Below are 27,473 nucleotides of genomic sequence, written 5' to 3'. Positions count from 1 at the left end.
TCTTCACCCACTGCCAGAAACAGCAGCAAATCAACTCCTGCTGAAAGGAGACGAGGAAAGAGTGGCTTTTCACACAGAAGTTCATCCTCTATGTCCATGTGCTTCTTGTTCTAGTCACCTCATCAACAGCAAAGAAAAGCTTTAATTAACAGTTTTTAAAGGAAGGGTACTATATATGCATACGTATATATTGTATAATTTGTATACATTTGTATAATATAATTTGTATACATATTGTATATATTTGTGTACTTTGTACACTACTCTGCAGTATACAAAACCTTTTATACCTCAACACCAAAACAATCCAACTGTTTTTATGTGGTCAAGAACCAATGTGTTCACTGCCTCTTTTGTCCCTGTTAAACCCTGCTGCTTTTATTGTTTGGTTTTTGCTCAGTTTGGGTAAACAACTGCCGATGGTGCCTTTGAAAATGGGTATTTTTATGTAGTGTTCCCAATACACCTTTAATGGCTAAGTACTTGAGATCTATTGATGTCTTGACTCATCCACCTGTGCTGAGACCCCAAACACACACTGCAAACAGGATTTTGGGGATCTTCCTCTGCCCAGCACCATCTACCGAACCACAGCGGGCAGGAACCTCCAGGCCGACTCTCTCTGGGCAGGCTTGGACTAGCCGAACACCTGGAAAAGTCACCTGTACGCTGAGAAATGGGAAAATAAACCCTGCAGCACCTGCTCTGCGTGACCCTGTGCGCAGGGCTGGGGCTGCCCGCCTCCCTCAGGCGCGGCCGGGAGCGCGGCCATGAGGGGCTCGGGCCCGCCGGGACACGGCCGCAGGCGAGCGGGAAGAGGTTCCCTGGAAAGCCCCGAGTGTTTCGCGGCGTCTCGGCCGCCCGTGGCCACCCCGAGCCGCCTCCTCCCTCTTACCCGCGGCGGCTCTTCCTCCTCCCTCGGCCGCCATCACTTCCTGCGGGGCGGTGCGGGCAGCCCTGAGGGCGGGCCGGGCTTGGGATGGCGGCTGAAGGGGCAGAGGACGGCGAAAGGCGGGGAGCAGAGGGGCCGTGCCCGGAGAGGCCAGGGGAGGCTGCCGAGGCCGGCTGGGAGCTCGGGGGATGCCCTCAGGCTCGGGGAATGCCCTCAGCCCCCGCCATCGAGGCACGGCCGTGGGTAAGGGCCGGCCCACGCTGCGTATGAACTCACAAAACTCCCACAAAAATCCCAAATTATTCATTTTAAAGGTACAGAATGACAAACCATAAACCTAGCTTTGTGTTAACGGGGGTGGCATGAGGCAGAAGGCTTACGAGAGGCAAATAAGTACAAAAGTAACATTTTTCTATCATTCTGCAGTGACCACTGTTAATCTGAAAGAGGCTTTTGGAAAACCTAGGCAGCGGCCTGCCGTTCATTACCACAAAGCATAAAACTGAGGTACAGGGGCTAAACCCATTACACAGTTGTCAAAATTAAAAGTAGAATTCAAGCGTTGACTCAGGGCAGCCTTCATACCCCCATAGTACTGTCACTCAATTATATTTAAAATAACAGATTCAGGTATCATAGAGATCTAAAGCACATGGAAATAATGGTAAGTTTGCAAAGTTATAAACTCACTTTTGCATTTCGAGCACCCAGGTATGCTGTTGTGACCTGGAGGCCTGACTCAGTAGAGACTCCATTGCCTGTCAGCACAGCAACCAAAAACTCCTTAGCATGGTTCCTCCTTTTAAATGCTTTAAAACACTCAGAAAAGTAAATTAGTAAAATTTAATTTTTCTTTTTTTTTTCTGTACAGGACAAAGCCGTTTCATCCTGTACACTGACTCTCCAAGGAGCAGATGTCACATCACCACACTTCAGAGACCCTCAGTGGATTTCAGCACATGCTCATGATCCCTTGAAGCTTTGTACATTCCAGCTCTCCCCATGTCACTCACAGCCCAGAGGTTTGGCCCTGCTGTGGTCCAAGGTCTGGTTTGATGCAGCAGGAAAGACAGGAAGCTGAAACCACGCAGGTGATGTTGATGGGATGACAATGGTTAGATGGTAAAAGATTCAAGAGAAAAGATACAAAAGAAGAAAAAAAGAACCGAAACAATCAACCAGAAAACATGATGATAACTCTAATGGTGAGGATCAGCCCTACTAATAAATGTCAGAGACTGACTTTCCCCAGCCTATTAGATACTTCCTGGCCAGCTAAAAATCATTCATTTCATTATCAGCAGTGGTAAGCATGTTACTGTTCAGCCCAGCAATCTGTTAGTTCTAGCTATTTTGCATATTAGCTGATAAATAATTAATTAAATTGTGCGTATCCTGCTTGCAGAGTCTCTCTGTGCTGGTAAATAACACCTGAAAAAAGCAACCTGTTGATCATGGGTTGCATGTGCCCTGCTAAGTCCTTTCTCCTCATTATAAACAAAGAAATAAATTAAAAAACTTGTCAATACACAGCCTTTAGTTTTGATAATCCTGCAAGAAGACCAGGACTGATAATGTAACAGCCACCCATCAACTTGGCTACATTCAACTCACATTCAATTTGCAATTTTTTCCATCAGTGCTGAGCAATAGGTATATACCAACGGAACTGTTGAAGAACTAAAATAAATAATCAAACAACATAAAACACGTGGCAATTTATATCCAAAACCAGACTGACATTGGCCCAGCTTGCCCAGAAAATCTGTGGCTGCCTCATCCCTGGAAGTGTTCAGAGCTAGGTTGGATGGGGTTTGGAGCAACCTGGGATAGTGGAAGATGTCTCTGCCAAAAAAACCCTGAGTAAGTCTGCCATTATATTTTTCCATTTACCATTTCTATGGATTTTGTTGTAGAAAAGGCCTCATTCCACAGGGAACAGTGAGCTTTACACAGAAGTGGTTTTGTGACATTGCTTTCTATCGACATAAAATACAGCTTCAGTCTTTCCTGAGGACCATTTATTTTTATTAGAATGGAAAGGAAATATGGAGTTATAGATCCTGAAATTTCTATTTAAAGTCCCATTATAGTTTAGTGTTAAATAGCATAACAGCTTGATTTCTCCCTCCTCTCATTAAGTGTTGAACAGCTGAGATAAAAATTAGAATATATTAAACACTTCCACTTCACAGTTTAAAACACTGGTCAGTGCCTGCCAATAACAAGAAATAAAAGAAATATATATAAGTAATAATAAAAGAGATAAAAATTAAAGAGCTGTTTCTAAATGAAGACCCATATTCTGTTCTTCTTGCCACCTACTAAAAAGCTACTCAAGCAGTGTGCTGCCAGCTCTGCTGTGTGGTCAGAATGCATTTGCAGAAAATATATGTTTTTTCTTACTCAGCAGTTCAAACAATTTTTGAAAATATCAGACAACTGTGCAGAAAAATACTCAAGGTGATAACCAGGATTTTCATAGTTGAGTTGCTTCCATTTCCTCTCTACCTCAAGACGAGTGTTGTGTCAATCATATCCGTGTGTAGCAAGAAAAACAACCAGTGTTTAGCTGAGTCAGCTGTGTCTGTGACTTGCTTTCAAATAGCAAGGGCTTGGATTCTTAATTATGGATGGGGAGATTAATTTGAACAGACCTCAAATATCCAGTGACCCTCAAATCCATTGTTTTGAGCACAGATACACATGGGAGTGCTAATATTAAACCTACAATCGTACTTCAACAAAAACTTCAAGAGTGACTTCAGCTGAAGAAATATTAGAGGAAAGAAAAGGTTTCATTTCTGAATCATTTCTGAGTAAGACCTAATGCAAAATTTTCAATTCTTGTTTTAACTGTGGCACAGCTGCAATAAATGCATTATTTCTACAAATATACTGCAATGCACACAAAGCTTGGGAACATGAGCAATCAATTAAATCAGTGCAAAAATTAATTTCAGTGGTCTGTGTTAAAGCACTGGTTTATTTAAACCACTAGCATTCCTCCCACACTTGCACAAGTGTTTACCAGCACTGGAAAAGTCTCAGAATCTTTAGTTACAGTTCAGCAAACATCTGCTTATGAAAAAGGACTAACTACCGAAGACAATACTTCTCCCCCCTTCCAAAATTCTATCAGCTTCTTCATAAAGGCTTACTGAATTAATCTTTGCTACTCTGTATTTTTCTTCTACTCCTTTTTTCCAGCTGTAAAAACTTTTAGAACTAGTACTACATTCCAAACAGATCATATCAGTTGTTTCAGAGTGCATGGAACTAATAGACTTACATCTCCCCTCTGGAAGAATATCTAATGAAATACCTAATATTTTACTGCACTCAAGCAATACTCTTCATATTTATATGTATAAAGCAGCTCTCATGTCCCAAAGAAGATAAAAATTCTCACTCTGGAAATTAATTAAGCAACTATAGACCTTAAATCTTGCCTTATTCCTTACAAATTCTTTCTTCATTGGACCGCCCTGTACTTAGATATTTTTTTTTCCTAAAAAAGAAAAAAGCCAACACAAATGAAAAATAACTATGAGAACACTGTTATGTCATTGCCCTGCTCAGAATCATAAGAAGTGTTTAAATGACTGGTCAAGCAGAAAAATTAACAGATAAAAATCTTGATTGACACAGGACTATGAAGGACTGTAGGACTTTAAAAGTAAACAGTTGCAGTGGTGCAACTTATTTAAAGTTGTAGAAAGCTCTCTTTCCTGTATTAGAACCTCCTTCAGCCCCAGCAGTCAGCAAAAGTTAATTCTGCAAGTTGTGTTAGGGGAAGAAATGGATGGTGGAATCAATCTTTTAAATAAAGAGAATCCAGACATTTTTGTGTGTCTCAGCACAGGACAATTTAAATGACAGACACAGGTCATGGCTTTGAACCTCATTCAGCCACCACCCAACTCAAGGGATTTCTTCAGAGATTTTTATTTTTTTCCCTAAGGTCTCACAATTACCAGCTCTCTTGAGATAATATAGTGGCTTTCTATTCTTAGCTTATTTCTCCCCTCCCTCTCTCTCTCAAGCACACACACACACAACACACACACACACACACACACACACACACACTTCCTACTCAAAACAAGACCCAGTGAAACCCTCTGCCCACATAGTTATAATTCCCAAGAGAACTTGCATATGCTTTTGTTTTGGGCAGTGACAATGTGCATATGTTTTGATTCCAGGCCCCCCCCCCATTGGCTCCCAGGCTCCACTCTAATGAAGACAGACCAGCTATTAAACTCACCAGTTTCAGCAAGCTATAATCCATCTTCTAGAGTTCCTCTGACCTTGCAAGTTGGAGTGAGATTTTCTAACATGTTGCTTGTTAAAGGATATTACCAAGTAAATGTTTTGGATTAGCAAATACACATATTTTCATGTTGGTGTTTAGTTTGAAAAGTGTACAGTGCTTGGACTCTTTCATAGCAAGCCTGAGATAAAGATCAAGAGCAGTAAATCAGATAAGTGCTGTGAAGAGGAACAGCAAAGTTACCCCTGAGCTTAAGTAAGAAAAAGTCCAAGAACACTGGAAATGGACAGATAAGTTTTTGTAGTTGTCACTCCTCACCATTAAAGTGAATTACAACTGCTAAATCCAAAATACCCACAGAGTTATAATAAAACTGATTCAATTAATTTTCTGTTTACTTGCACATAAACAAGTCATGAAAAATATTGCTGGATATTTTCCAAGAAATTTCTTTAAGCTATTCCACTTCTTCCTAAATACTCCATGCCTGGGAACGGAAAAGTTTGGGGCAGTCCCAATCAGCCAGTCTTCTATCTTTAATAGGTGTGTAATCATTTTTGCTTTAAAAGTTACATGAGTCACAAATCATCGCTGTCACATGAAGCCAGGCTCATCACAGTTGGAAGAAAAAAGGTGCCCCAAATGAAGTTTGCCACAGATACCTGAATTATAATACTGTTTGGAACTGAAAACCAAGAAAATTGCACCTTCTGGAGATCAGATTTCATGGATTCGAATTCCAGCACTGTGGTGGTGACTGGTAAGATTTTTATTTTATTCTTTGAGCCAGAGATGGTATGCACGCATGCTTGATCTTTGTCATAAAGTTTCCTGGAGGGAAAAAGAGTAGCAAATGGTCATAGTAACATTTCCAAATGGAAAATAACTTGCTGTGCCTTCCTAAGAGAACTCAGATGCATGTCAGAGGAAACAGTCTGCCCTCTTTACTGCCATCCAGTTTGGTTTGTTGTTCATTCTCTCCATGTTTTAATCTTTGTTGACATTCTCTCTGATCCAAACCACATAGCTCAAGGCAGTGCAGGCTACTATTAGATAAAGCTTACCCAAAAGACGCTCTGAAGCAAGAAAACCAGGTTGCATCACAATGTCATACAGTCAGTGTCCAGAATTAGAGCAGCACATGGCAACTTTCAGGGTCTCAGTTTCATGGCAAGGTAAGGGAGTTTTAAACAGGAGATGCTGCCTCATCACTGCTAAACTAAACCATTCCATTTAAATATACCAAAGGAACATGCCTGAACATGCAGCACAAGGACCAAATTTGGAGTTTCTCTTGCTGGCTCCAACTGCTGCAGCATCAGAGAGGCAGAACCACCAGCTCAGAGAGTCCTGAGCTTTAAAAGGTTAAAGCTCCTAAGGAATGCTGCTGCTTGCTGTTCCTCTTGTTGCCACTGGCTCATCTAAGGGCAATCATTACACATATCTTGACATGTGAGTTGCTGGATAATTTTCCACTGCAGGTCATCTGAGGACATAGAAAGGAGGGTGAAGCTACATCAAAGAGATTTGCATCTTGCTGTTTTCAATTAAACACTTTTTTTTTTTTTTTTTTTTTTTTTTTTTTTTTTTTTTTTAATAGCTGCAAGATGGGCAGAACTAGTCTGGCTTGCTCCAGACATTAACTGCAGATGAGCTGGACGGGAGTGCAGGAGAGGTCAAGAGATACTTGCTAACCTCCTAAAAGGCTGACAGTCTGGTTCTCTCCTATGATATTTATGGGACGTACCCTTGTTGGGAACACTTCTTAGCACCCTTTTAGTTTTTTCCTCTCTTTAGATCACCATTTATGTCCAGAAATCTCCTTGGTTAAAAAGCTTCAGACTAGTTAAGACACACATGCATCTTTAATCTACTACAGAGATTATCACAGCATGTCTCTGTCACATTTTCACCTGCTCAGAATATAGACCTGCTGGCAGGGAGCCCAATTTATTATGTGGAGCCCAGTAACATTCAGCCAGTTACCTCTCCACATTGCTGCAGGTACTGCAATAAAACTCTTGTACATTCAGTCATTTTTCATAGCAATTTTATCCTAAGCAGTACTTTCTTAGGGCCACCACTGACACAAGTGTTTAATTCTGAGCTACTTAATAACTTTATTATAATTCTGCAGTTCTGCACATACAGGTACAGAAACTTGTACATCTGCAGCTCCAAAATGGAGCAGGTGCCACCAGAATTTTGCTCTCAAAGCAGAGTGAGACTAATGGGGTTTTATGTTTCCTGGAAATGTAAAACGAGCACCATTTTCTTTGTTCTCTCTCCATAGGAGAAACTCAAACCTGTAGAAAATATTGTCAAAAACATAAGCTTTTCATAACATTAAAGAGAAAAGATGGAGCAGTTATGAAATAAATATTAACAAATTAAGAAATGCTTAAAGCCTAGCACTAATTAAGCTGTCATAAGCCTGCATTTAGGCTTAATTGTCTCCACATACAAGTAGCATTCACTGTGCAAAATGGCAATCATCAGCTGTCAAGTATTTACTTGTCCATTTTAGGATTTTAAATATTTAAGAGTTATAGCATTAAAGCCATTTCACAAACTCATTTTCCTGACACCCAGCATCTAGGACTTGGCAGCACTCTGTATTGAGAACATTAATTGATATTAATAAAGACAGTGGGAGTTTTCCATCAAACTTTCTAATGACAAAATGCCCATCTGCTCAAAATTAGGTCTTTTCCCTTTTTATTAAAAAAAAATCCTTTCACAAAAAAAAAGCTGCATAAAACTGAATTAAATACTTTGGAGTCTAAGTGTTCTTTCCCCTTTTCTCCTCTCTTTTCCTGGGGGAAAATGTGAAATAAGACATTTTTCCCAGCATCACAAAAAAGTACATTTCCCAGATAGAAAACTCTAAGTGTTCATAACTTGTGATTAAAATAAATTACAAATTAAATAAATTTTATTCTTTCAAACTTTTTCATTAAATATGCATACCTTCATCTTCATAAGCTTTAACAATAAGAATGATACATTAACTGTGAGCTGGGAGTATTTAATACCATAACTTTTAGTAGTGGTATTTCTACGGATGATGATCCTTCCCCAAAATCATCATTTACATGAACTGTCCTATTGGTTTCACTACATTTAACCAGCTCCAGTTAAGGCTCTCTGATAAGAAAGCCTTGACATGAATAAAGATTGCAGGATTAGTTCTTTTATCAGTGAATATACAAATTGAAAATACTATTCCCCCTAAGTGTTATAAAAGCTAAATCCTATGTAAAAAACTCAGTCTTCATAACCAAAAATAGGAAGGTAAAGATCAAATATATGTGTGTGCATCTAATCTGCAATTGCAGAGTAAGCACAGGTTTAAACTATCTTTTTTCCTTTTCAGGTTTTGGTCCCTTCAGACAATACCTGGTTAATTCTAGCTGGGAAGCAGTGAAGGTAGGCATAAAAAAAAAGAAAATTGGAGGGAGGGAAGCATTTTATTTTTCAGACATCCCAACACAAACTGGTTTTAGGCTTTCCATTACCTTGTCATGATTCTAATATTAAGCATAATTGTGCCTCATGGAGCAGACACCAAACATGGAACAAAGAGGATAATGAAGATATGGAATGTTCTTTTACTTGCATTACTCTTGGTGCTATTTAAGCACTTCAAAATATTATTCTTTTTTTCAAAAATTTATTTTTACCCAGGGTGCCTTTTCTGCAACTGTTGCATGTGCCACAGGTTATGTCTGTCCTCAGTAAACTGATCATCTCTCCTACCACAGTTCATTTTATCCTGTGTGAGATGATTTCCTTCTCATGCAAGTGTAGCCTATTGAATTTTCACTGGCTGCTTCAGGAACACAGAACCTAAACTGTGCCAGTTCTAAGTGTGAGTTCACATTTCAGCTTTGGCTTCCACTTTCAAATGACAGTGAAGTCTACAGTTAAATTGAAAACAAGGTCATTCAGAGGGGTTTTTTTTCTCCATGCACCTTGACTGGCAGTAACAAGTCTGAGATGCAGTCTTGAAAATTCCTCCTTGTTTCCTAAATCTGTGTATTAGAACAAATTTAGCTGGGGGATACAAAGACATGGTTTGGATACCTGGCTTTCACCATCAACTGATTCATCATCCCTGTCACAGACAATAGCCTTTCCTGGAGTTCCGTTACTCTCATAAGGTACCTATGAACAGAGTTATTGTCAGAGGATCTTTCACATAAGATTTTAGCAATCCCAAGGTAGAAAGGAGAAACACAATGAAATCTGAAACTAGTGGGGGAACAGTCAAAGTAGTAAAATTGAACTGCAGCATTGGTCCAAAATGTGCAAGAAATGACAGATAATACTGGTAAAATGGAAAAAGGACATGTAAAGCAAACCAAGGGGACTGTTTTCTATTATGAAACAAGTCCATACATTTTTTAATTCTTTTGGACACTGAAATGAGAAAGTTAGCTATAGGAAAGTATTAGTAATGACAGAAAGGGGATGGCTGTACAGGACTATAACCATAGTACAAATTTTGGTGACAGCTACTGAATATCTGTCTTGAAAATGAAGTGCACTCAAGCCAAGGTGATTGAAAAACAAGGAGCCAGTGTGTTTTTCCAAAGACCAAAGCTATAGCAATTCCACCAAAACATACACCTTTTCTATTCTAGCTTTGTTGGGTGAAGAATGCTGAGTGTAGCTTGGTGTTTGGTAGAATAAATCTATCGCCCCTTCCAAGTCATGAGGGATGTTATCCTTGTAGGCTAACAAGAAACAAAAATACTTCTGTGATACCTTTCCACACCCCAGTCATGACAGGAGACCCATAAATTATCTTAACTCTAACTTGACATGTGCCATGTACAAATATTTGTCAGTTGACAGTGTTCTTGCTCATTATTTCCTGATTCCTATTGGTTCTAATTTTGGGTGCAAGATCATCCTCTTCTGGCTGAAAATAGAGCATGTTCTTTATCTGCAAGCAAGACAGCTTCGAGTGAGAATGCACCGATGGGATGAGTTTTCTGTAACAATGCCATGAGCTGGCTATGCCAGGAAGTTACATAACAAGGGCCACAGCATTCCATAACAAAACAGATGTCAGTCCTTGTGCATGGAGAAGAACAAATCCATTTCCCTCTGATGTGGCACCCTCTATGTGGAATTAATTTGTATTCAGACTGGGGATGCTGCTTTCATTTCCTACTCGCTGGCAAAGGTGGTTAATTCAGGCAATTCAGAGAAATTTGCTGCAGATCTGGAAGTACTTTGAATTTCGATAGGCTTCTCCACGCTAAATAGCAATCTCATGGTATTGTTCCATTGGCCTCATTCATAGGAGTGCCCCTCTGATCTTCAGGAAGCTTATGCACATATATTAAAGATAGCAAAATTTAGTATTTACATCTGGAAGTAATCCTGTCTTGGCTTGGGGTACCCACATGGATCGCTGGAGTGACATAAAACCCTCCTGCCAAGTCTCTTTGCTGTGAGCCACACAAGTGTGCACTCAAATTCATCCTCAGGAACGTGCTGAGCAGCCAGAACAGACCTACTAAATGTGACTGGTCAGGCTTAATGCCTTTGTAGCATTACCCAGAACTATCCTAATTATTACCCCAAAATGAAGTAGGTGCTTATCAAAAGCCTGGACACCACAGCACCCTCAGAGATGATGTAATGCCGATACATGCAGTCTTAAAAGTTCACATCCCAGAAGGGTCCTCATACCAAAGGCATCTGAAATCCTGTAAAAATACATTTAACAGTTCCAGTGTCCTAATTCCAAAGCATAGCCTCACCCTCCGTGCTTTTGGAATGGATTCTTTGCCAAAGAACCATGGCTGCCCTTCTGTGAGCAATACTTGCTCTGACTTACAACTGCTTCCTTAAGCTCCTCCACAAGATGATGCTGATGGAATCAGCTGTGCTCCTGAAACTCTCTTCTTGCTGTAGGGAAGATCAGAGATTGATTCAGTGAGCACACAGCCCATTCCAATAGCTACATCCCTTCTATGTCCTCATCGGACACACAGAAAAATATTATTTCCCTTACAAATTCACCTGCCTTTCTGGTGAATAAGCCAATTTCCCTTGAAGTCCTTGGGAATCCAATGATAAATATGAGTAAAACTCTACAAATCTCTATGTCTACTGGTTTAAAAAGAGGATTTTTCCTGAATTTCCTCTTTTAGAATATGAAGATATAATTTTCCCAGAATGTGAGGAATACCCCATTGTTTTTGCGTGGACCCAAGTTCTCATCACAGCACAAGACTCTCACACAAGGCATTCATCAACATTGCATTCTTCATCCATGGAGTTTTTGTTCTTCAGCAGGTACCCCTCGAGTGTTCAGGGAAAAGGGAATCCAATGGACCCGAAAGCACAGACAAACCTGTCAATCCAAGGTCATGGAGAAAAGCTCCAGAGCTCTTATGGACACCATCACCTGACCCAGGATGGTTGTCTAGCACTAGAAAGAAAGGTTATCTTTTAGAAACCTGTCTCACTAAGTTTTTCATGGTTCTTGTAACTTCATTCACCTGAAATACGTGCCTAAAATATGCACAGAAGCTCTGCCAGCAACACTTTTAACTCTGGAAGCGCAGGACATTCTCACTAACAGAAACACCACCAGGTGTTTACTCTGCATTTGCTGCCAGATCACACTGAGTTCCACGATGTGTTAGTGCTGCAGCACCACATTGCACTTTCAGAATCCCAGATCCCCTGATTTATTTATTCCATGCTACAGACTGATGGTCCCACCTAATAACCCTTGATCCAACCCTGCTGATGTGTCTCCTCCAGAAAGTCCTGTCTGCAGCTTGGCAGCAAAATGACCTATCAGGGCACTCCACCATCAAGGTCACAGTCCCCAGTTAATAGGGCACAAATGCAAGTTGAGTGACAACATTCATAGTAATTAAACTGTTAGTGCAAAGAACAGGTCACATTTCCAACTGCTTCTGGGAACTATGTCTGCTATCAGGAGATAAGGATCAGATCTCCCAGCAGAGTTTTTCATCCTGCCACTGACCATGTGGTCTTTGGAAATCTGTCATTTAATCTGTCTCTCTCCCTCTCTGCTTTAGTTTCATCATCTGTGAAACTAAGACATTGCTATTTAGTGCCTTCATTTCTGTTTTGGAACTTTCTTACATCCCTGGAGTTTTAAGAAGGTTATCTACAGGATTAGAAAAAACCCAACAACTTAAAACAACCAAACACCCCAAACCAAACACATAAACAAAACCCCACTAACCAGCCACACAAAACACGTTTGTTTGCAGTGTACTTGCAGTCTGGCTGGGGCAACTGAAACCTTCTGGTTTCCTTTCTGCACCAACACAAGCAGTTCACAAAATGCAACCACCTTCCCAGCAACCCAAATCAGTGAGAACTCAGGCAAAATCAGGAATGTTTTCCAGAGTTTTCTAGAAGTCCAAGCTATTTCCAACACACAGTGTTTCCAGCACCAACCTGAGCACAGTGCTGTGCAAATTGCTTCTCTTTGGGCCAGAACACCAGTGGACAGGACTATGAGCAAAACTCACAACAGCTCAAGGTCAGCAGCTGATAATGTTGGATTTCTTCTCTCTTCTAGAAAAGGCATTCCCAAAAAGAAATCTTCATGTTTTCTTTCAAACCACTTCTCCCACAAAACAGTCCTCCAAAACTTTTCTCTCCTGAAATTTCCTGTTTCAACTACAAAAAACAGGCACTTGTTTACTGAATTCACTCACCAGTGTGAGCTCTGGTTTCCAGGTGCAGTTACCCTCCTCTAACCAGCTTCAGTCTCCCACCTTAAATGCAAAAATGCTTCTGGTTAAGGCTGAGACAAGGGACAACCTTTTTTTATTTTGCTCCATGTTTACACAACATCCAGTCTAAGGGGTGTAAGCCCATGGCTGGGATTGTTGGACAACACAGTAATACACATTATTGACAACACACTGAAATTGCTTAGGACACAGAGAACCATCTTCCTTTCCACAAATTCTCAGCCATTTGCTATTGGCCAGCTTCAGTTTGGTGCTGCACAAAAGTATTTCTGTGTGTTTCTGCCATGACAGCTGGTGACAACAGAATGTCTTGACCCAGAAAGGACAAGAGGAGAACAGCATTACAGCTGTGGCTTTGGGTCTCCATGTTCTGCACCAAAGTTAAGGGTAGTTGAGTCCTCCAAGCCTTATAGTTTAAAAGAAAGAATCTCATTAAATGTAAAAATTAAAAATGCTTTGGAAAAGAAAATGCTAATTGTGAACCAGCTGGGGTTTTCTTGTGTGGAGGCTCAGGCACAGTACAGCATTCTTCAGCGAGATGATGCAATGGGCTCTCAAAGACTGTCAGTGCCCACAGGAAAAAAGGCTGGCACTATTCTCCAAATGTGTTTACTTCCCTGCAGGCATTGTTTCCTTGCTTGTGTCAAATGGTTTATTGAGCACAGCTAATCAATGCTTCCGCTGACAAGAAAATTGGAACAGTTTATATAGGAAGCGAGTGTTGAAGGAGAAATTTCCCAGAACTGTGGGCCTCATCTGCGTGGGTATCCTGAGTGAGAAACAAAAACCTGAGAAGACAATGACACTGAATACAGTTAGAGGTCTCTTGGGCTAATCAGACACCTCCACTTTTGCCTGTGCCCCCTTAAAATCTTAACCTGCACCATCCTTGGTAGTGGTTTACTCAAATGGAACAGGTATTTTCAATTGAACACCGTTCTACTTTTCTGGGAGAAAATTTTCCGCCTCAGATGAGTTCCTTCTGCATCCTGCCACTGCAGCTGCTTACCTTCTGCTGAGGCCTATGCCTTGTTTGTTAGCCTTGTTCCACTGACAAAATAATTTCAAGTCACTTCCATGTGACATTTATTCTCCAGACCTTCTTCCAACTACCTGGGCAACGTGCTGCTTTGAAGGGTGCCTTTGTTCCCTTCACCTCAATTCTGGGCACAATTTTTTCTTTGGGAAAATTGGTCCTGTGTGGAAATTCAGCTACATAATTGTACATAATTGTACAGAAAAGTAACATTTCAGTGACGTTTCCTTTTACTGGAGAAACATTCTAGACCAAAAAATAAATTCATTCTAAATGTGACTTTCTCATGGTGACAGTGAACTTCAGCACAGCTTACCTGAACCTGCTCAAACCAGCAGATCTCACACCCCTGAAGTGAAAAAGTCATGCTTAAGGTGAATTCTCCTTGGTTTTGTCTCTTGGGAGTGCAGTTTTTCTACCAGATCTTTCAGAGAAACAGCTCTTACCTTCAGCAAAGCCTATTAGATGCTTTCAAGGGTGGAGCTTTTCTGAGAGATGCTGTCTCATGGTTCCCCAGGGACCAGTCCCAAAGCAATAACCCCTCCCACCCACTGGAGACTGAGCATCTCCTTGGAAAACACAAGGGCTCCACATGGATGGATATGACATAAGGAAACTGTTTAGCACATTTCAGACTCTTCAAGTTAGAAGAGACAGAGCAACCACAAAACAAATCTCATTGCAGACCAGTGTTCAGGAGCCATGGGCTAAGGTGTTGCTCTTTTAGGTGTTTTCTCAGTTGAATCAGCCCAGTTTCTTTATCACAGTCAGAAATCCAATGCTCATTCAAGTCCTCGGTGGCTTTTTTGTAAACACAGGAGCTGTCCAAGAGAGGCCTTGGTGAAAACATCGATCTCCGGATCATGCAGCTGCCAGCAGTTTACCAAAAAGCAAAGGAACAAGTCTGCAAGATATGGACAACTCTTCAGCCACTGGTGGGTAATGATGAAGTTACACAATTTCCTCCCTTTCCCTGAATACAAAAAAAAATCTCCCAGAGAGTATTGCAAAACATCAAACAACTCTGGAAAGGGACTACTGAAAGCTCTGATCAAAGTGCCAAGCTGAAAGTCAGAGCACACACTAATTAGCATACTGGTTTAACCCCGTGCCAGTTAAACAGCATAACTGATGCTGAACAAAGGAAAGGAAAATATCTACCATAAACTGCAAAAAAGGTACTACAGCTCTGCAGCCCTGACTAGACACAACAAAAACTACAGCCTAATTTTGTTCTCATTTATAATCCCTTATCAAAGTTTTCTTTAGACTTGAGCAAAACTCCCCACCTTGAAGCCAGTAATTCACATAATGCTTGGCGCTTTTACATCACATGTTTTTTAAAAGCAGATCTCATTTTTAATTTCCTGTTATTCACTCTGGTGGGAAAAACCAGCTTACAGTTCATGTTGGGCTGGCTTCCTCCGCCACAGCGCTCATCATCCTGGAGCAGTGTGGGAAGAACAAAGGCTACCAGGAGAGGGATGCTTGTGGTTTTCACCCAGAAGGTGCCTGCTGCGTGCTAGATGGCCCAGAAAAGATTGAATCTACAATTAATATGAAGAGTCTCTGGAGAAACATCTCAGTGGAAGGGATTGATATCATCTTTTCCAGAGATGCGGGAAGGTAAACATCGCGTATCAGGGGCTCACAGAAACAACTCAATCAGCTCATTTAACCTTGGGGAATCTTGGCCATGACCTCTCCTCCAACATAAACCACTCTGAAGCAAAGTCTTCAGAAGGGCACAAGTATGAAATTGGGATGAATTTAAATTTTATGTAAAGCAGCCTTCATGAAAAACTACAGCAATATTTTTCCATAGATTTGTAAACTCCAAAAGAAACAAGTTCCAACATAGTACACCCTGTGATGAGCAACTCCAGTAAACCTCAGCTATTAAGAGAGTCTGAAAGCAATACCGACCATTAGCAGATTTTAATCTATTTTTCTCAGCTGGGAGGGATACAAAATGTAGATAGATACACTGGAGAACAGCAACTACAGGTACTGTTAGAACCAGGCCTGTGATCTCATTATGTGTTCCAGCAGCACTGAAGCAATTTTCTACTATGCTAGTCTTCACTAGAAAGGAAAACAAAATGGTACTTTTTATTTTGTTTTAAAGAAAAATCAGCTAATATTGGCCCTTAAATTCAAGACTTGCACCTGAATTTTAAAAGGTGGAATGATAAGAAAAATCCCTTCTGACAGGAAGATTTTATGACTTACACAAAAAGTGTGTTACATGGTTGTAATTTCCAGCAGGGTGTGTTACCTTTCCCACCCCACAAGAATCCCTGTCTTGTGATTTTTTTTTTTTTATTTAAAGTTCTTTTTGGGTGGGTGTCTGAGAAACCAAACCATCAGATAAGCAACATTTGTTTCTCAAACTTGGTTTATTTCAGCATTTCCTTTATCCACTAAGCAAATATGTTCTTAATAATTTCATAAACCAGATCTGGTTTGGCTACTTAGAATATTTAAATTTAATCAAGGTTTACTGAGCCTTAATTCAGGTTTCTGGTTTTGTTTTGTTCTTAATATTGCAGGTACATCTGTGATTACACCTACTACACTTCTCTGTATTATGGCAGTGGAAAAGCTGCTTTCATCCACGTCCCTCCATTATCTGAGTCAGTAACAGCAGAATTTCTAGGAAAAGCATTACAGACCATTATCTTAGCAATGTTAGAACAGTGTGGGGAACAAAGAGAGATGGATCATAGAGGGGAAAAATGATGATTTCTTAGAATGCAATTCCTTACCTCTTAAATGAAGCAGTTCTAAAGATTATTTAAAACACACACAAAGGATTTTATAGCCCCTGTTATTTTCAGTGAAATTTCCTTGCAAAACCCAACCAACCATTTGCAACTCATAGAAAAGGCTTGAGGGGGAAAAAAACCTCAAATGATTGGCGGTTCATATTGCTAACAATACAATTGTTCAGATTTCAGAAAGCGAAAAACTGGACTGGAAACATTTTAGATGCTTAATCCTGGTTGTGTTGGTTAGAAAGACACAAATAAAGACTTGCTGACCCCAGATGGATGCTCACAGCTACAAGGACTCAGCACAGGATGGATGTTACCAGAGGCCCCCCCCTCAGCCCCTGTGTGAGTCCAGAGTTCAGGCCACAAAAAACGTGGCTATGGGAGAAACCATAACACACTTGGGGATTCTGGTTTGTCGAGTTTTAAAATTCTGCCTTACTGACCTGCTGTAGATTCTCCTTTCCACATCAACAACAGGCTGTGACCCAGAATGACTTCAGAGTACAGAGAAAACTGGAAACCAGCAGGATCTGTAATGCTCTTGGTAACTTGAATTTCAACCCAAAACTGCCACTTGCCCCAAATTCTCAGTGCCTGTCCCAAAGGAAAACCCCACAGTCCTTCCACAGCCCAAAGGCAAATCCCACAGCTCATCTGTCCCAAGAGAGGCAATCCTGGAACACTGTGCTGTGGGGAGGGTTAGGGCATGTGAGGTTACCTACAGAACAGGAACCAAAGCAGATCCCAAACTGTAAAACCCAGGACTCCTCCGCATCTCAAACAGCTCCATACAGAAGTGCTGGTACCACGGAGGGTCACAGCACTGCCCTTCAGCACACAGGCAATGTCCATGCCTGAAACTCTGCTGCCAGGACACAGGGACAAGATTCAATCAGTCAGTGGAACAGCACAGCAGCAGCTCAATCTGGACACCTGGGATTTCCTGAGGGAAACAAAAGCCTGTTCCTCAAGCACCACCAGTAAAAGGCCGAGACAAACGTAACAGCACAGGCAGCTGCTGGGGCTTTGGGCCACCACTGAGCCTTGTTTTAGTCAACATGCTGATGGCCAAGAGTCTGAGGAACTGGAAACGCCAAGATAATGCTGGTTTTCTTGGCACTGTCTTTTCCAGTGTGAAAACCAGGTGCTGGCTGGCTGTACCTCACATGGGGATCACTCTGCAGGTAAATAAATAATTAGCAATGCTCACCTTATTCACCAGAACCGCCTCATGCAAAACTGCTCAAATCTCAGACATGAAGGATCCAGAATCTCAGTGTCTCTGGATGAAAATGCTTTTGATTTCTACCAAACAACGGCTGTACTGACCTCCTATTAAGAGTATCTCAGTTAGATACAGCCAGAAAGGGCAGAGGAAAACCAGAGCAGCATTACTCTGCATTTTCTAACCTGTACTTGCTTTGCATAAGGAGCAACAAAATCACAAACAAGAAAATGCATACAGAATTCTTTTATTTAACTTAAATCATGTAGTACTGAAACTACTAGAAAAAAGCAGAGTAAGAGAAACTAAAGGAGCCTTAGCTTCAGCCATTCAAAATAGACAAAGTTTCTTCTTCTCATAATGTAAAGAATCCCGAGTATATCGCAATAACAGGAATAAATTCTTACAACAGAATATACAAAAACATTTTGAAATTTTTTTATCTACTGATTCATTTTAATATAAACACAGGAATTTCTTTAGGAATAATTTATACACAGCAAGTCTTTTTATGTAATAAATTGGCCATGTTATTTTTTAATTTTCTCTTTAAAAAATTTAAACAAGAAAAATTGGAAAATGTATTTGCAACTGCATCCATTCCTTAGCACTTTCTCGTTTTTTGTCCCAGAGGTAGACAAACTCTGGCCAATCCTTTCATCTCAAACCTCACTGGTTCAGAAAACAGAAGAGAAAGGTGTCCCTGTCCACAGCAGAGAGGTTGGATCTTCAAGCTTTTTAAATAACAATAAATAGGGACCCTGCCTTGCTCATTTCAACAAAGCTTCCAATGGTGCTCAACAACTTTAGAGGCTGCACACAAGCATTTAAAGTGATAAGAAATTTGTAAATAATTCTTCAATAGTTATTACCAAAACCACCTTCCCTCTTTCCCTTACGCAGTCCCATCCTTCAAAGCCCCCGTGGTGCAGGTGCTGAGCGGCCCCGAGAGCCTGGGGAGCAGCAAACCCCGCTCTGTTTCCCCACCAGTGAGGTTCCTGTCATCCATGAAGGTAACTGCCCTAGACAGCAAGTGAAATGACCAGGTAAGATGATCCCACCCCAACCAGAGGGCTCTGGAAGACCAGGATACTGAAGATACAGAACATTTTCCCAACTCCTTAATGCACTATCTGTATGCTGGGTCACAAAGCGTGGGCGGGATGGGGGAGAGGGACAAGCCATGAATTGGACAAGTCGGCGATTCCTTTTTGGCATATTGTAAAGCTAACTAGTAACTGGTACCATGGAAAAACTGATCACAGACAGACACACCCACACACAGACACAGAAAAGTGCCCTTAAATTATATTTTAGGCATTTATAAACTACAAACATTTTATAAAATTATTCTATGTACTTACAAAACGCAATGAAACATGTAATTAGTTCTTGTAAACCAGATCTTCGTCAACTGACTACCCGTAATCTACTGGACTTAAAGCCCTATTGAAAATGCTAATTAATGGTTACTAATCAACGGAACGCATACCCAAAAAAATATTTATGAGCACACACGCATATGCACACACACAAACTAGTGAAGTCCTAAGGTACTTGCAAAACAGGCCGACCGTAGGTGAGAGATCTGTACAGGCTGAGGACCAACCACTGCCACCCTCCTGGTAAGGAATTCACTGCTCCAGCTGCAAAGTCCAGAGGTTCATTTACAAGTACCAACGATCAGAACTGTGACACCTGAGCACTGGATGCTGTCCCATATAGATTAAGCTCAGGGTACTACCTCAAACTTTTGTCAAGCCCTGTGTCTCTGCAAATCCCCACTGCTGCGTCCTTTGTTTTCAGGTGTCTCCCCACAAACTCCTCCGTGCTGACTGACCCAGCTGCTCCATGTCAGAGGCTGTTCAGCACCTCTGAGCAACCACTTCTGAATCGAGGTGTCCTTCAAAGCCCTCCTGTCTACTTCAGTTCTGTATCTTCAGCACCCCTGGCCACTTGTGGTGTTTCTACACATCATTCTTCAACAATTGTCTGCACATCTACTCATGGGTTAAGTTGCAATATCTGGCTTTATCACTGGTTAGTAAGGAGTGGATCCCTTGCACCTTCCTCCACTGTTGTTCAGCCCAGTGATTGAATACACGGTTGACAAACAAAATAAGAATAACAGGAAACAAGTGTTACTTGTACTAATGGAATGAAAAGGGTTTAAATATATATATATCTATATTATAGATATACATATGCAGATATATATATGTATATATAGATATATATGTATGGAGTTACACCAACAATAGGAGTGTTGTTCACTTAGACTTGGATTGTACCCAACACCCCTCAGCAGTTCCCAGAGGGCCTGGCAGCAGCTCCCTCTGGTCACCACTCATCCTCCACAAACTGGGCTTGCTTTCCTTTAAGAGACCAAGAGGAGCATCAGGGGCATCACACAGGGTGGCTCCACACCTTGCACCGTGCTCGGCTGCCACCTCTGGTTCATCATCCCCCCCAGGGAGCACCTGATTCAGTGCCAGGGCTGTGTTTGCACAGCAACTGTGTTCCCTGCAGCCAAACCACCTCCTCTGCCACGGGCACTCTGCAATGCCAGCCAGGAGAGCCCCCCAGCCGAGCCCTGCAGCCCCAGCCGCCTGCTCCCCTCGGTGACGCCAGCTCGTTATCCCACTGCATCGAAACATCTCGGTGCCATTCGTCAAAATGCTGGTTTTCAGGGCTGGGTGGGCTTTTGTGTTTAATTTATAAACAAACTGGATTACTTTAACTTTATTCAAACATAGCTGAAGTTCTAAATAAATTTTCCATACCAGACAAGCCAGTGGTCTCAGGGAAGAACAACATTACAAACCATATTATGACTCTATCAAGCCAACATTAATTCTCAGTTGTTCACATGCACAAACAACTCGATTTACTGTCCAAGGGAAGTCTGCATGAAAAACCCATGTGAATAAAGCTATTCAAAATGCACAAAACACAACAAAAAAAGCTATGGAAACAAACAGAACGAAAAAGGAATTAAGCTTGAATCGCAAACACAGAATGCAATGGTATCATGAAGGTGGTTTGGTCCAGGAGAGCTGACTGCCATCACGCACACGGACGCGAGGCCTCGTGGCTGTCTTCTACTGAAGTGCTTTTTGAAATGCTTCTCGTGATGCTACGTCATTAGTGTTTCTTCCTAATGCATTGTAAAACCACCTATGTACAATTCTACAAACCAGGAACTCGGACAGTTTTAACAAAACCCTCCTAGCCAGCTGAAAGATCTGAGGATCTCCAGTTGTGGTAATCAATATGTGCAAGGGAGGGGAACAGCCACTGCACCCAAAGGTCACTAGAACATCATCAAACATGGAAAACCAAACCAATCTAATGAAAACTTTCAATTTTGCTGGTTTCTCAGGACTAGGGAGAAATGCTCCCTCCAAAGACAAGCTGTAGTAATTAACCACAGCGCTGTGTATCCAAGAGACCGGGTGTAACTCCAAGTAGCCAAGCACCACATTACTCAGATACCACAACCAACACCTGCACGAACAGCTGCCAGAGCTGGAAAAAAGGAAACATTATACAGCAAGTTGATGGCAAGTTCATTTTAGTCCTGTGTGCTTGTAAACCAGTTACACGCTGCCAGAGGGCAGTTAAAGTTTGATGGCTGGTCCATCAGAATCCACAGTTATAATGCATATAAACAGGGGAAGAAAAGGGAACTGACTTTTTACTGGCACATTAAAAGAAATCAATTCATGTTAGTTTTAGAAAAAAAATAAAATTTAAAAATCAGTGCTCTCATCAAACAGAAGCAGCAAAGACCAAAGCTGTAAATTTGATGTAGTATTATCATCAGGCAGCCTGTGACAGGTTTTGGTCAAGAAAGCAATACCATCCCCTATAAGCCAATTTATTTTTGGGTTCTGATTTAGCCAGTTATCTTTCTGATGCTTGTGACATCTGAGCAAGAGCTGGCAGAATGACTTGGTCCATTCTACTGGACAAACAGAAAGACCATTCCCTTTAGTATTTTTTCTGGACCTTCAAACATTGTAAACATTTGATTTCTGTAACAGATTTCAGGAAATACTCACAATTTGAAGTTTCCATATCAGGTCAGCTGCATTTCCACTCACCCAAACACACAGCGTTTTGCTGCTGACCCAAGAGCTGCTGTGACAGCACGTTAAAAAGCCTCTGTGTTTCCTTTAAGAATGGTCACCCTAAGTCAGATAACTCTTGGATTTCTCCTCACGACAACAAACGTTAAAAAATAGGAGAAACCCTTTGGAACTGAGGCAAATATTCTGAGGTGACCCTCTGTGACAGGCAGTGACTGTTCCCCTCCAGAACCTAGAGCATGTGGTATATGGAGTGAGAGGTTACCAGTATCAACGGCATTTATTGGCTGCTGAGAAATGTGAGATGTATTTTTTTTTATATACACACATATAAAAAAATAAGAGTGAGGTAGATAAATGTTTGAAAAAAAAAATCAAAAACTGTCCCCCTGTCATACTCTAAAACCCTTATCTCAGTATTTAAATTCATTATGGGGCATCTCTACAGTGATTTAAACTGATATCACAAAATAAATAAAAAATCCTACATAGAATACCTTCTTAATTAACTTTTTTGTCTTTTTCATTTTCAAAAGGGAAAAATAACTATGGGACAGAGGCAAGAGAAGATAATGGGACCTAAACTACACAAGCAAAAAGCACTACAAACTTTTTAAAATCTCCAGTCAAAACTAGCAACCAGTATATTTTAATTCATTGTTCTAACTCAAAAGATTTGAACATTTCCATCCCAGAACCACCTCTTCCTGCCATCGTTTGGTTGGATCAGTGCTAAACAAAGGCCTAGACTGGAACTAAGGTAAGATGAGCAACTGGTAAGACTCCTTGGGTGTCGGCTTCCTGACGGCCCCTCCTTCCCCTCGCACCAAGGCTTCTGCAACTGAACAAACAAGCTCACTCGTCTTTTGTTCTGAGGTTTGGTCTGTGATTTAAGCCACAAGCTTGGACTTGTACAGGTTTCCATAGCTGCCAACACTTCACTGTTTGCCAGCCAAGCTGCTGGCCCCAGCTCTGAGCTTCCCACCAGCCCCACGGAAACAGCGCGGGGGCTTCCCTTTGGTTGGGGGGGTTTTCTTCACTGGGGGTGGGAAGTGCAGCTCAGGTGCCCTCCACAAGGGCTCCCCTCCACGAGGGCTCCCCTCCACAAGAGCTTCCCCATCAGGAAGGTGAAGAGCTGGGGCTGGCTGGAGCCAGGTGATTGATGGCCACCCTAGGAATGCATGGCATCCCCAGCTGCACCTGGCACAGCTCTTGTCCACAGGGTGAAAGTGTTAAAAGAACTTTTTAAGGATCAGTGACCCAAAAGCCTGGTGTCTGCTGTTGTACCCAACTAATAATTTAAAAAGAATACATGTATGTGTGTGTGTGTCTGTGTGGGATGGGCGGGTGGATGTGTGCCACGACCAGAACGAACGGGGAGGGCAGGAGGGGTAGGACCCTTGTACAACAATGAATATAAACACTGAACAAGAATGTACTAAATAGTTAACCTTTTGTTTCTGACCTGAGTTTGTATCACGCCTTGCACTGTAAGAGACTTGTGTGCTGTCTGGGCAGAGGTTAGTGGGAAGGAAGGAAAACTAGGGCTTAAAAACACCACACCACAGCACTGCCAGAGTATTCCTGTGCAGGGTGTCCCTTCTTTCTCCTTGTCCCCCTCCAAAACCCTGTAACCCACACAGGCAAGATGTTGTAAAACAACTAATGGGAAGGAGAGGAAAAAAAAAAAAAAAGAAAAAAAAAAAAAAAAAGAAATGTATTTATAAAAAGGCATTAAACAGTTCATGGCAAATCATATGAAAGGTATCAGTTACTGGGAAGGAGGAAGTAAAAGTTACACACTATAGTACAAAGCATAAGAAAATTTGTTGAAGTGGAAGGGAAGGGAAGGAGGGCAGACCTGAAGGTTTTCATAGATTAAATCCACAAAGATAAAGAACAAAAAAAATAGCAGCTTTTTTCTGTACAGACATATAGATGAGTATCTGAACCGTAAGAAAGTTATAAAAGTGACACAAAAGACAATGTGTATGCAAATGATCCATGGTCTAACATAGAACTGCAAGACCCTTCGAGAAGTCTCAATAATAAAGAGAAAAGGTCAACAAAGCATCATATACTTGAATCCGGTTACTGCTTTTTTTTGTCTTCTCCAATTTATGTTTCTAGGTGTTTTTTCCTTGCAAGCCTGTGAAGGAAGGCAGGCTGCAACGATGGAGATCTCGGCCGCTTATTTTCAGGTTTTTCATAATTCATTTTTGGCGGGCGGTTGACTTTTTTTGTACACTTATTTGTTTAGCTCACCACTGCCAGTTTTGTCCAGAATTCACTGGGATGGGGACAGGGGTGGAGGGAGGGCTGGTTCTTTACCCCATCCCTTTTATCTTCTCCATCACAAGAAAAAAAAAAAAAAAAAATCACATTTTGTCCAGTTTTGAAAAAAATATCTAGACAATTTGACTTTTTAAATTTTTTTTTTTAAATACCAGTGCATGACTGAACAGAAGATATTGGTCAGGATCTGTTTTGAACAGAGCAGTTGATTACTGTGCTCCTTCCATGACTACAAAAAAAAATAGAAACCAAAAAACCGAACGAAAACAAACAAAGAGTTCATTTTTTTTGGCAAAATTTGGCAGCGTTGAAAATGGTAACAGCCTTGGACGAATGTTGGCCCTTTTTTATTCTTTTACATGTTCCTAAAAAGATTAAAGAGCAACATTAAAAATCCAGTCTTTTTTTAGTTTAGGGGTTTTTTTTGTGTGTGGTTTTGTTTGTTTGTGTTTTTTGTTTGTTTGTGGTTTTTTTTTTAATAAAGACCTACAGTGTTAGGCAGGTGCTTGCAGGGGTACCGGGAACCACCTGGCCTGCGATATCTTTGATCTGATAAAAGTGCTGTACGGTTGAACTTGCACGCAGATATGTTTCCCATTATGAAGCAAAAAGAGAGACAGAAAGAAAGAGAAAGAAGAGAGAGGAGAGAAGAGAGAGAGACATCAGATCTCAAGTTTTCTGTTGCTATTAAGTGTTAACATTAAGAGTTTTAAAAGGCCAACTGTGTGCCCCATGACTGGAGTCCTTGACTGAAACAAACATCTGCTTGCATATTGAAAAAAAAAAGAAAAAGACGGTAACTTGTTTACTGAAAAAAGGGTTCTCCCAAGTGCAGCTATGGCAGTTCTGAAGATCCACTGAGGTACAGTAGGCTTTTGAATATATTGTGATTTTCTTTCTTTCTTCCCCCAATGCCTGTGTTTGTGTGTGTTTTGTTTCTGTGGGGCTCCGAGGATCAGCAGGCCGAGGACTGGGGCAGCGGCAGGGCCCTCTCGTTCTTGCGGCCCCCGTTCATGTGCGCGTACGGCTGTCGCTCCTCGAAGCTGGCCCGCAGCACCACCACGCCAGGGCCGTTCTCGGCCTTGTGTCCTGAGTGCTTGTCAGTGGGTTGCAGGGTGGAGGAGGGGTCTAAAGGAATGCTCTCCATGTTTTCAGTCTCCAGGTCAAGCTCCTCTGTGTCCGGAGGCTTGTTCTCTTCACTGTAGAAGAAGGAGACCTCTTTGAAGGCTGGGTCCAGCTCGTCTTTGATGCTACCAATGATTTCCAGGAAGGAGGGTCTCATTTTGGGGTTGTACTGCCAGCACATGCGCATCAGCTCGAACCTGGGCAGGGAACACACAGGAGAAACATTTACTGAGGTGTTTTAGAGCCATGACTGGGTCAGACCACGCGCTTTAGAGAATCATTCCATCCCGAGGGAAGCCAAAGGGACAGAACTTTGACAGGCCGAGATCCCGGGGCTGTGGGTTCAATACCCATAACCAGCCTTTACTTAAGAGTTGGACTTGATGATCCTGGTGGGTCCCCTCCAACTCACAATATGCTGTGAATGTGTCACATTTCCACCTTCCTTCTCATCACTCATTTACTCCCATACCTCCCACCTCACCTTTTCCGATCCCTCCCACACACCTGCCCACACCTCATGTCTCATGGGTACCCATGAGACATCCAGAACCATTTCATATTTTTATTCTGACTTGGCATTTCTCTTTTTCCTCTAAATTACCCTGTGCTTACTCAGCCATAAGCTACATGATTGTAGATACTCTTGGAGTATCTTTTCAAACAACTCATCCCACCCCATCAGTACCGACTTAGAAAAAAGTTAAACTAGGAAATACAAGCAAGGTAAAGCACTGCCTTCTTCCCCTGAAAGAAGAAAATTACATTAAAATTAATTGCAATCCCCAATGGACATTTGCCAATCTCAAAGACCGTCTCTAATATTTTTATTTTAAAATTAGGTTGTTTTCATTTATGGCCAGGGATGCATTAATATTTTACTGAGTGTGAGATCATCTGTTTAAGCACATCCATGATTAGATCTGTACAATGTCCCATGCTGGCAAAACAAAACCACAAAATGAAACAGTAATACAGCCATAATGAAAACAGCATTTTCATGACACAGCAAAATTGGATATTCCCAGGAGATCGCCCTGAGCTTTAAACATAACACAAGAAAGGATTTCACTGTCTGTGAAGGTGGAATAGGGATGTCTTCTGCTAACACAGTGCAGTAATAGGACAAATTTAAATAAGAAAAGGAAGATTAGCATTAATTCTCCTAGCCAATCCTCTGTGTACACAGTGCTCAGAGGAACACGCTGTGTGGAGGAAGTCACTGCTGGCCAAAACTACTACTCTGTGCTAGAATAAGAATGGATCTAAAAATAAAATAAAGCCAAGAAAGATTAGTTAAGGTAATGCACATCTCTGACTCACCTGCCAGCACTGGGACATGCAGCCCCAGTCAGACCCTCTTGGCTTGCTGGGGTTTATTTCCCACCTCTGCCAGCCTTCTCTTAAGCCAGGTCACCTAAACTTTTAGCTTTAATTTTAGAGAACACCACCATATTTCCAACTGCCACAGATTTTCGGAGCTCAAACGAGCAATTCTATTTCATCTTTTCATTAGCTCTCACTGCCTTGTGCCTTCAGTTTACCAGATCTCTGCATCAGTGTGGAATGACTTTATTTTAAATTATATAGAAACAAACAAACAACAACAAAAAAACGTCACTCTCTTTGTACAGGACTTCAGACTAATGTCTGTGCTCTAGAACAACCCTTCCAACAGGGCTGACACTGAGCTGGAGAACCCTGCGCTCTACAGGGTTAGGGTTGGCGGCTGTGGAGAGTTTGGAAGCCCTGGCCTGAAACAAAACCCCAGCAAAGAAAGCCCCTGCCCAGAAACTCAGGAAATTAGGCAATACTGTTGCACCTCCAGTGTGTTCTCAGCTGAAGTGAACCAGCAGAGAGGGCAAGTGGCTGTGTTTGGGCTGCAAACACTGCTGAGTGCTTCAACCAAACCCAAAGCAATCTTCACTGAAGTGCATCTGAAGTGCCCAATATCCCTGCCAGAGCTCCACTGGCACTGCTCCGTGTGAACAAA

General features: G+C 41.6%; 3 protein-coding genes across 11 annotated transcripts in view; 1 reads left to right on the top strand and 2 right to left on the bottom strand.

Annotated features, from left to right (window-relative positions):
• Positions 1 to 1,201, bottom strand: part of FAM169B (Protein) — a 42,705-nt gene extending 41,504 nt beyond the window's left edge. For 3 of the 5 annotated variants that reach the window (XM_086849755.1, XM_086849754.1, XM_086849758.1), the window contains exon 1: positions 896 to 971. Coding sequence is in view for 2 of the 5 variants with exons in the window: in XM_023933860.2 (XP_023789628.2) it covers positions 896 to 1,199 (304 nt within the window). In the remaining 3 variants the exon portion in view is untranslated. Of the gene's footprint in view, positions 1 to 895 lie in introns of all 5 variants that reach the window. The other 2 variants (XM_023933860.2, XM_023933859.2) reach the window with 2 other exon arrangements.
• On the top strand, positions 1,046 to 23,790 carry PGPEP1L (pyroglutamyl-peptidase I like). 2 transcript variants are annotated; one of them, XM_086849760.1, is made up of 9 exons: positions 1,046 to 1,135; positions 1,764 to 2,755; positions 5,773 to 5,928; positions 8,545 to 8,597; positions 14,786 to 14,902; positions 15,364 to 15,593; positions 16,520 to 17,928; positions 18,873 to 19,015; positions 22,597 to 23,790. In XM_086849760.1, the coding sequence occupies exons 3-7, from the start codon at positions 5,895 to 5,897 to the stop codon at positions 16,707 to 16,709; spliced, it is 624 nt and encodes a 207-aa protein (XP_086705886.1). In that variant the 5' UTR covers positions 1,046 to 1,135; positions 1,764 to 2,755; positions 5,773 to 5,894; the 3' UTR covers positions 16,710 to 17,928; positions 18,873 to 19,015; positions 22,597 to 23,790. The 2 variants fall into 2 exon arrangements, with proteins under 2 accessions (XP_086705886.1, XP_086705887.1); XM_086849761.1 differs by lacking the exons at positions 1,046 to 1,135; positions 1,764 to 2,755; positions 5,773 to 5,928; positions 22,597 to 23,790 and adding an exon at positions 6,734 to 6,911 and having other exon boundaries at positions 18,873 to 19,337.
• IGF1R (insulin like growth factor 1 receptor) overlaps positions 20,697 to 27,473 on the bottom strand; it is a 171,063-nt gene continuing 164,286 nt past the window's right edge. For all 4 annotated transcript variants that reach the window (XM_086849750.1, XM_086849751.1, XM_086849752.1 and 1 more), the window contains exon 21: positions 20,697 to 25,677. In XM_086849750.1, coding sequence (XP_086705876.1) covers positions 25,311 to 25,677 — 367 coding nt within the window. In that variant the 3' untranslated portion in view covers positions 20,697 to 25,310. The remainder of the gene's footprint in view (positions 25,678 to 27,473) is intronic.

This window comes from Cyanistes caeruleus, chromosome 13 (assembly GCF_971803275.1).
Source record: "Cyanistes caeruleus chromosome 13, bCyaCae1.hap1.1, whole genome shotgun sequence".
Classification (NCBI taxonomy): domain Eukaryota; kingdom Metazoa; phylum Chordata; class Aves; order Passeriformes; family Paridae; genus Cyanistes; species Cyanistes caeruleus.
Note: the sequence above shows the minus strand (reverse complement) of the source record. Positions and strands in the feature narration are given on the sequence as shown.

Coding starts and splice junctions, on each gene's coding strand:
- PGPEP1L (XM_086849760.1), top strand. CDS start 5,895: ATGGATTCGAATTCCAGCACTGTGGTGGTGACTG. Junction 14,903..15,363: donor GGACAACTCTTCAGCCACTG/GTGGGTAATGAT, acceptor GGGAAAAACCAG/CTTACAGTTCATGTTGGGCT. Junction 15,594..16,519: donor TTTTCCAGAGATGCGGGAAG/GTAAACATCGCG, acceptor TTAATATTGCAG/GTACATCTGTGATTACACCT.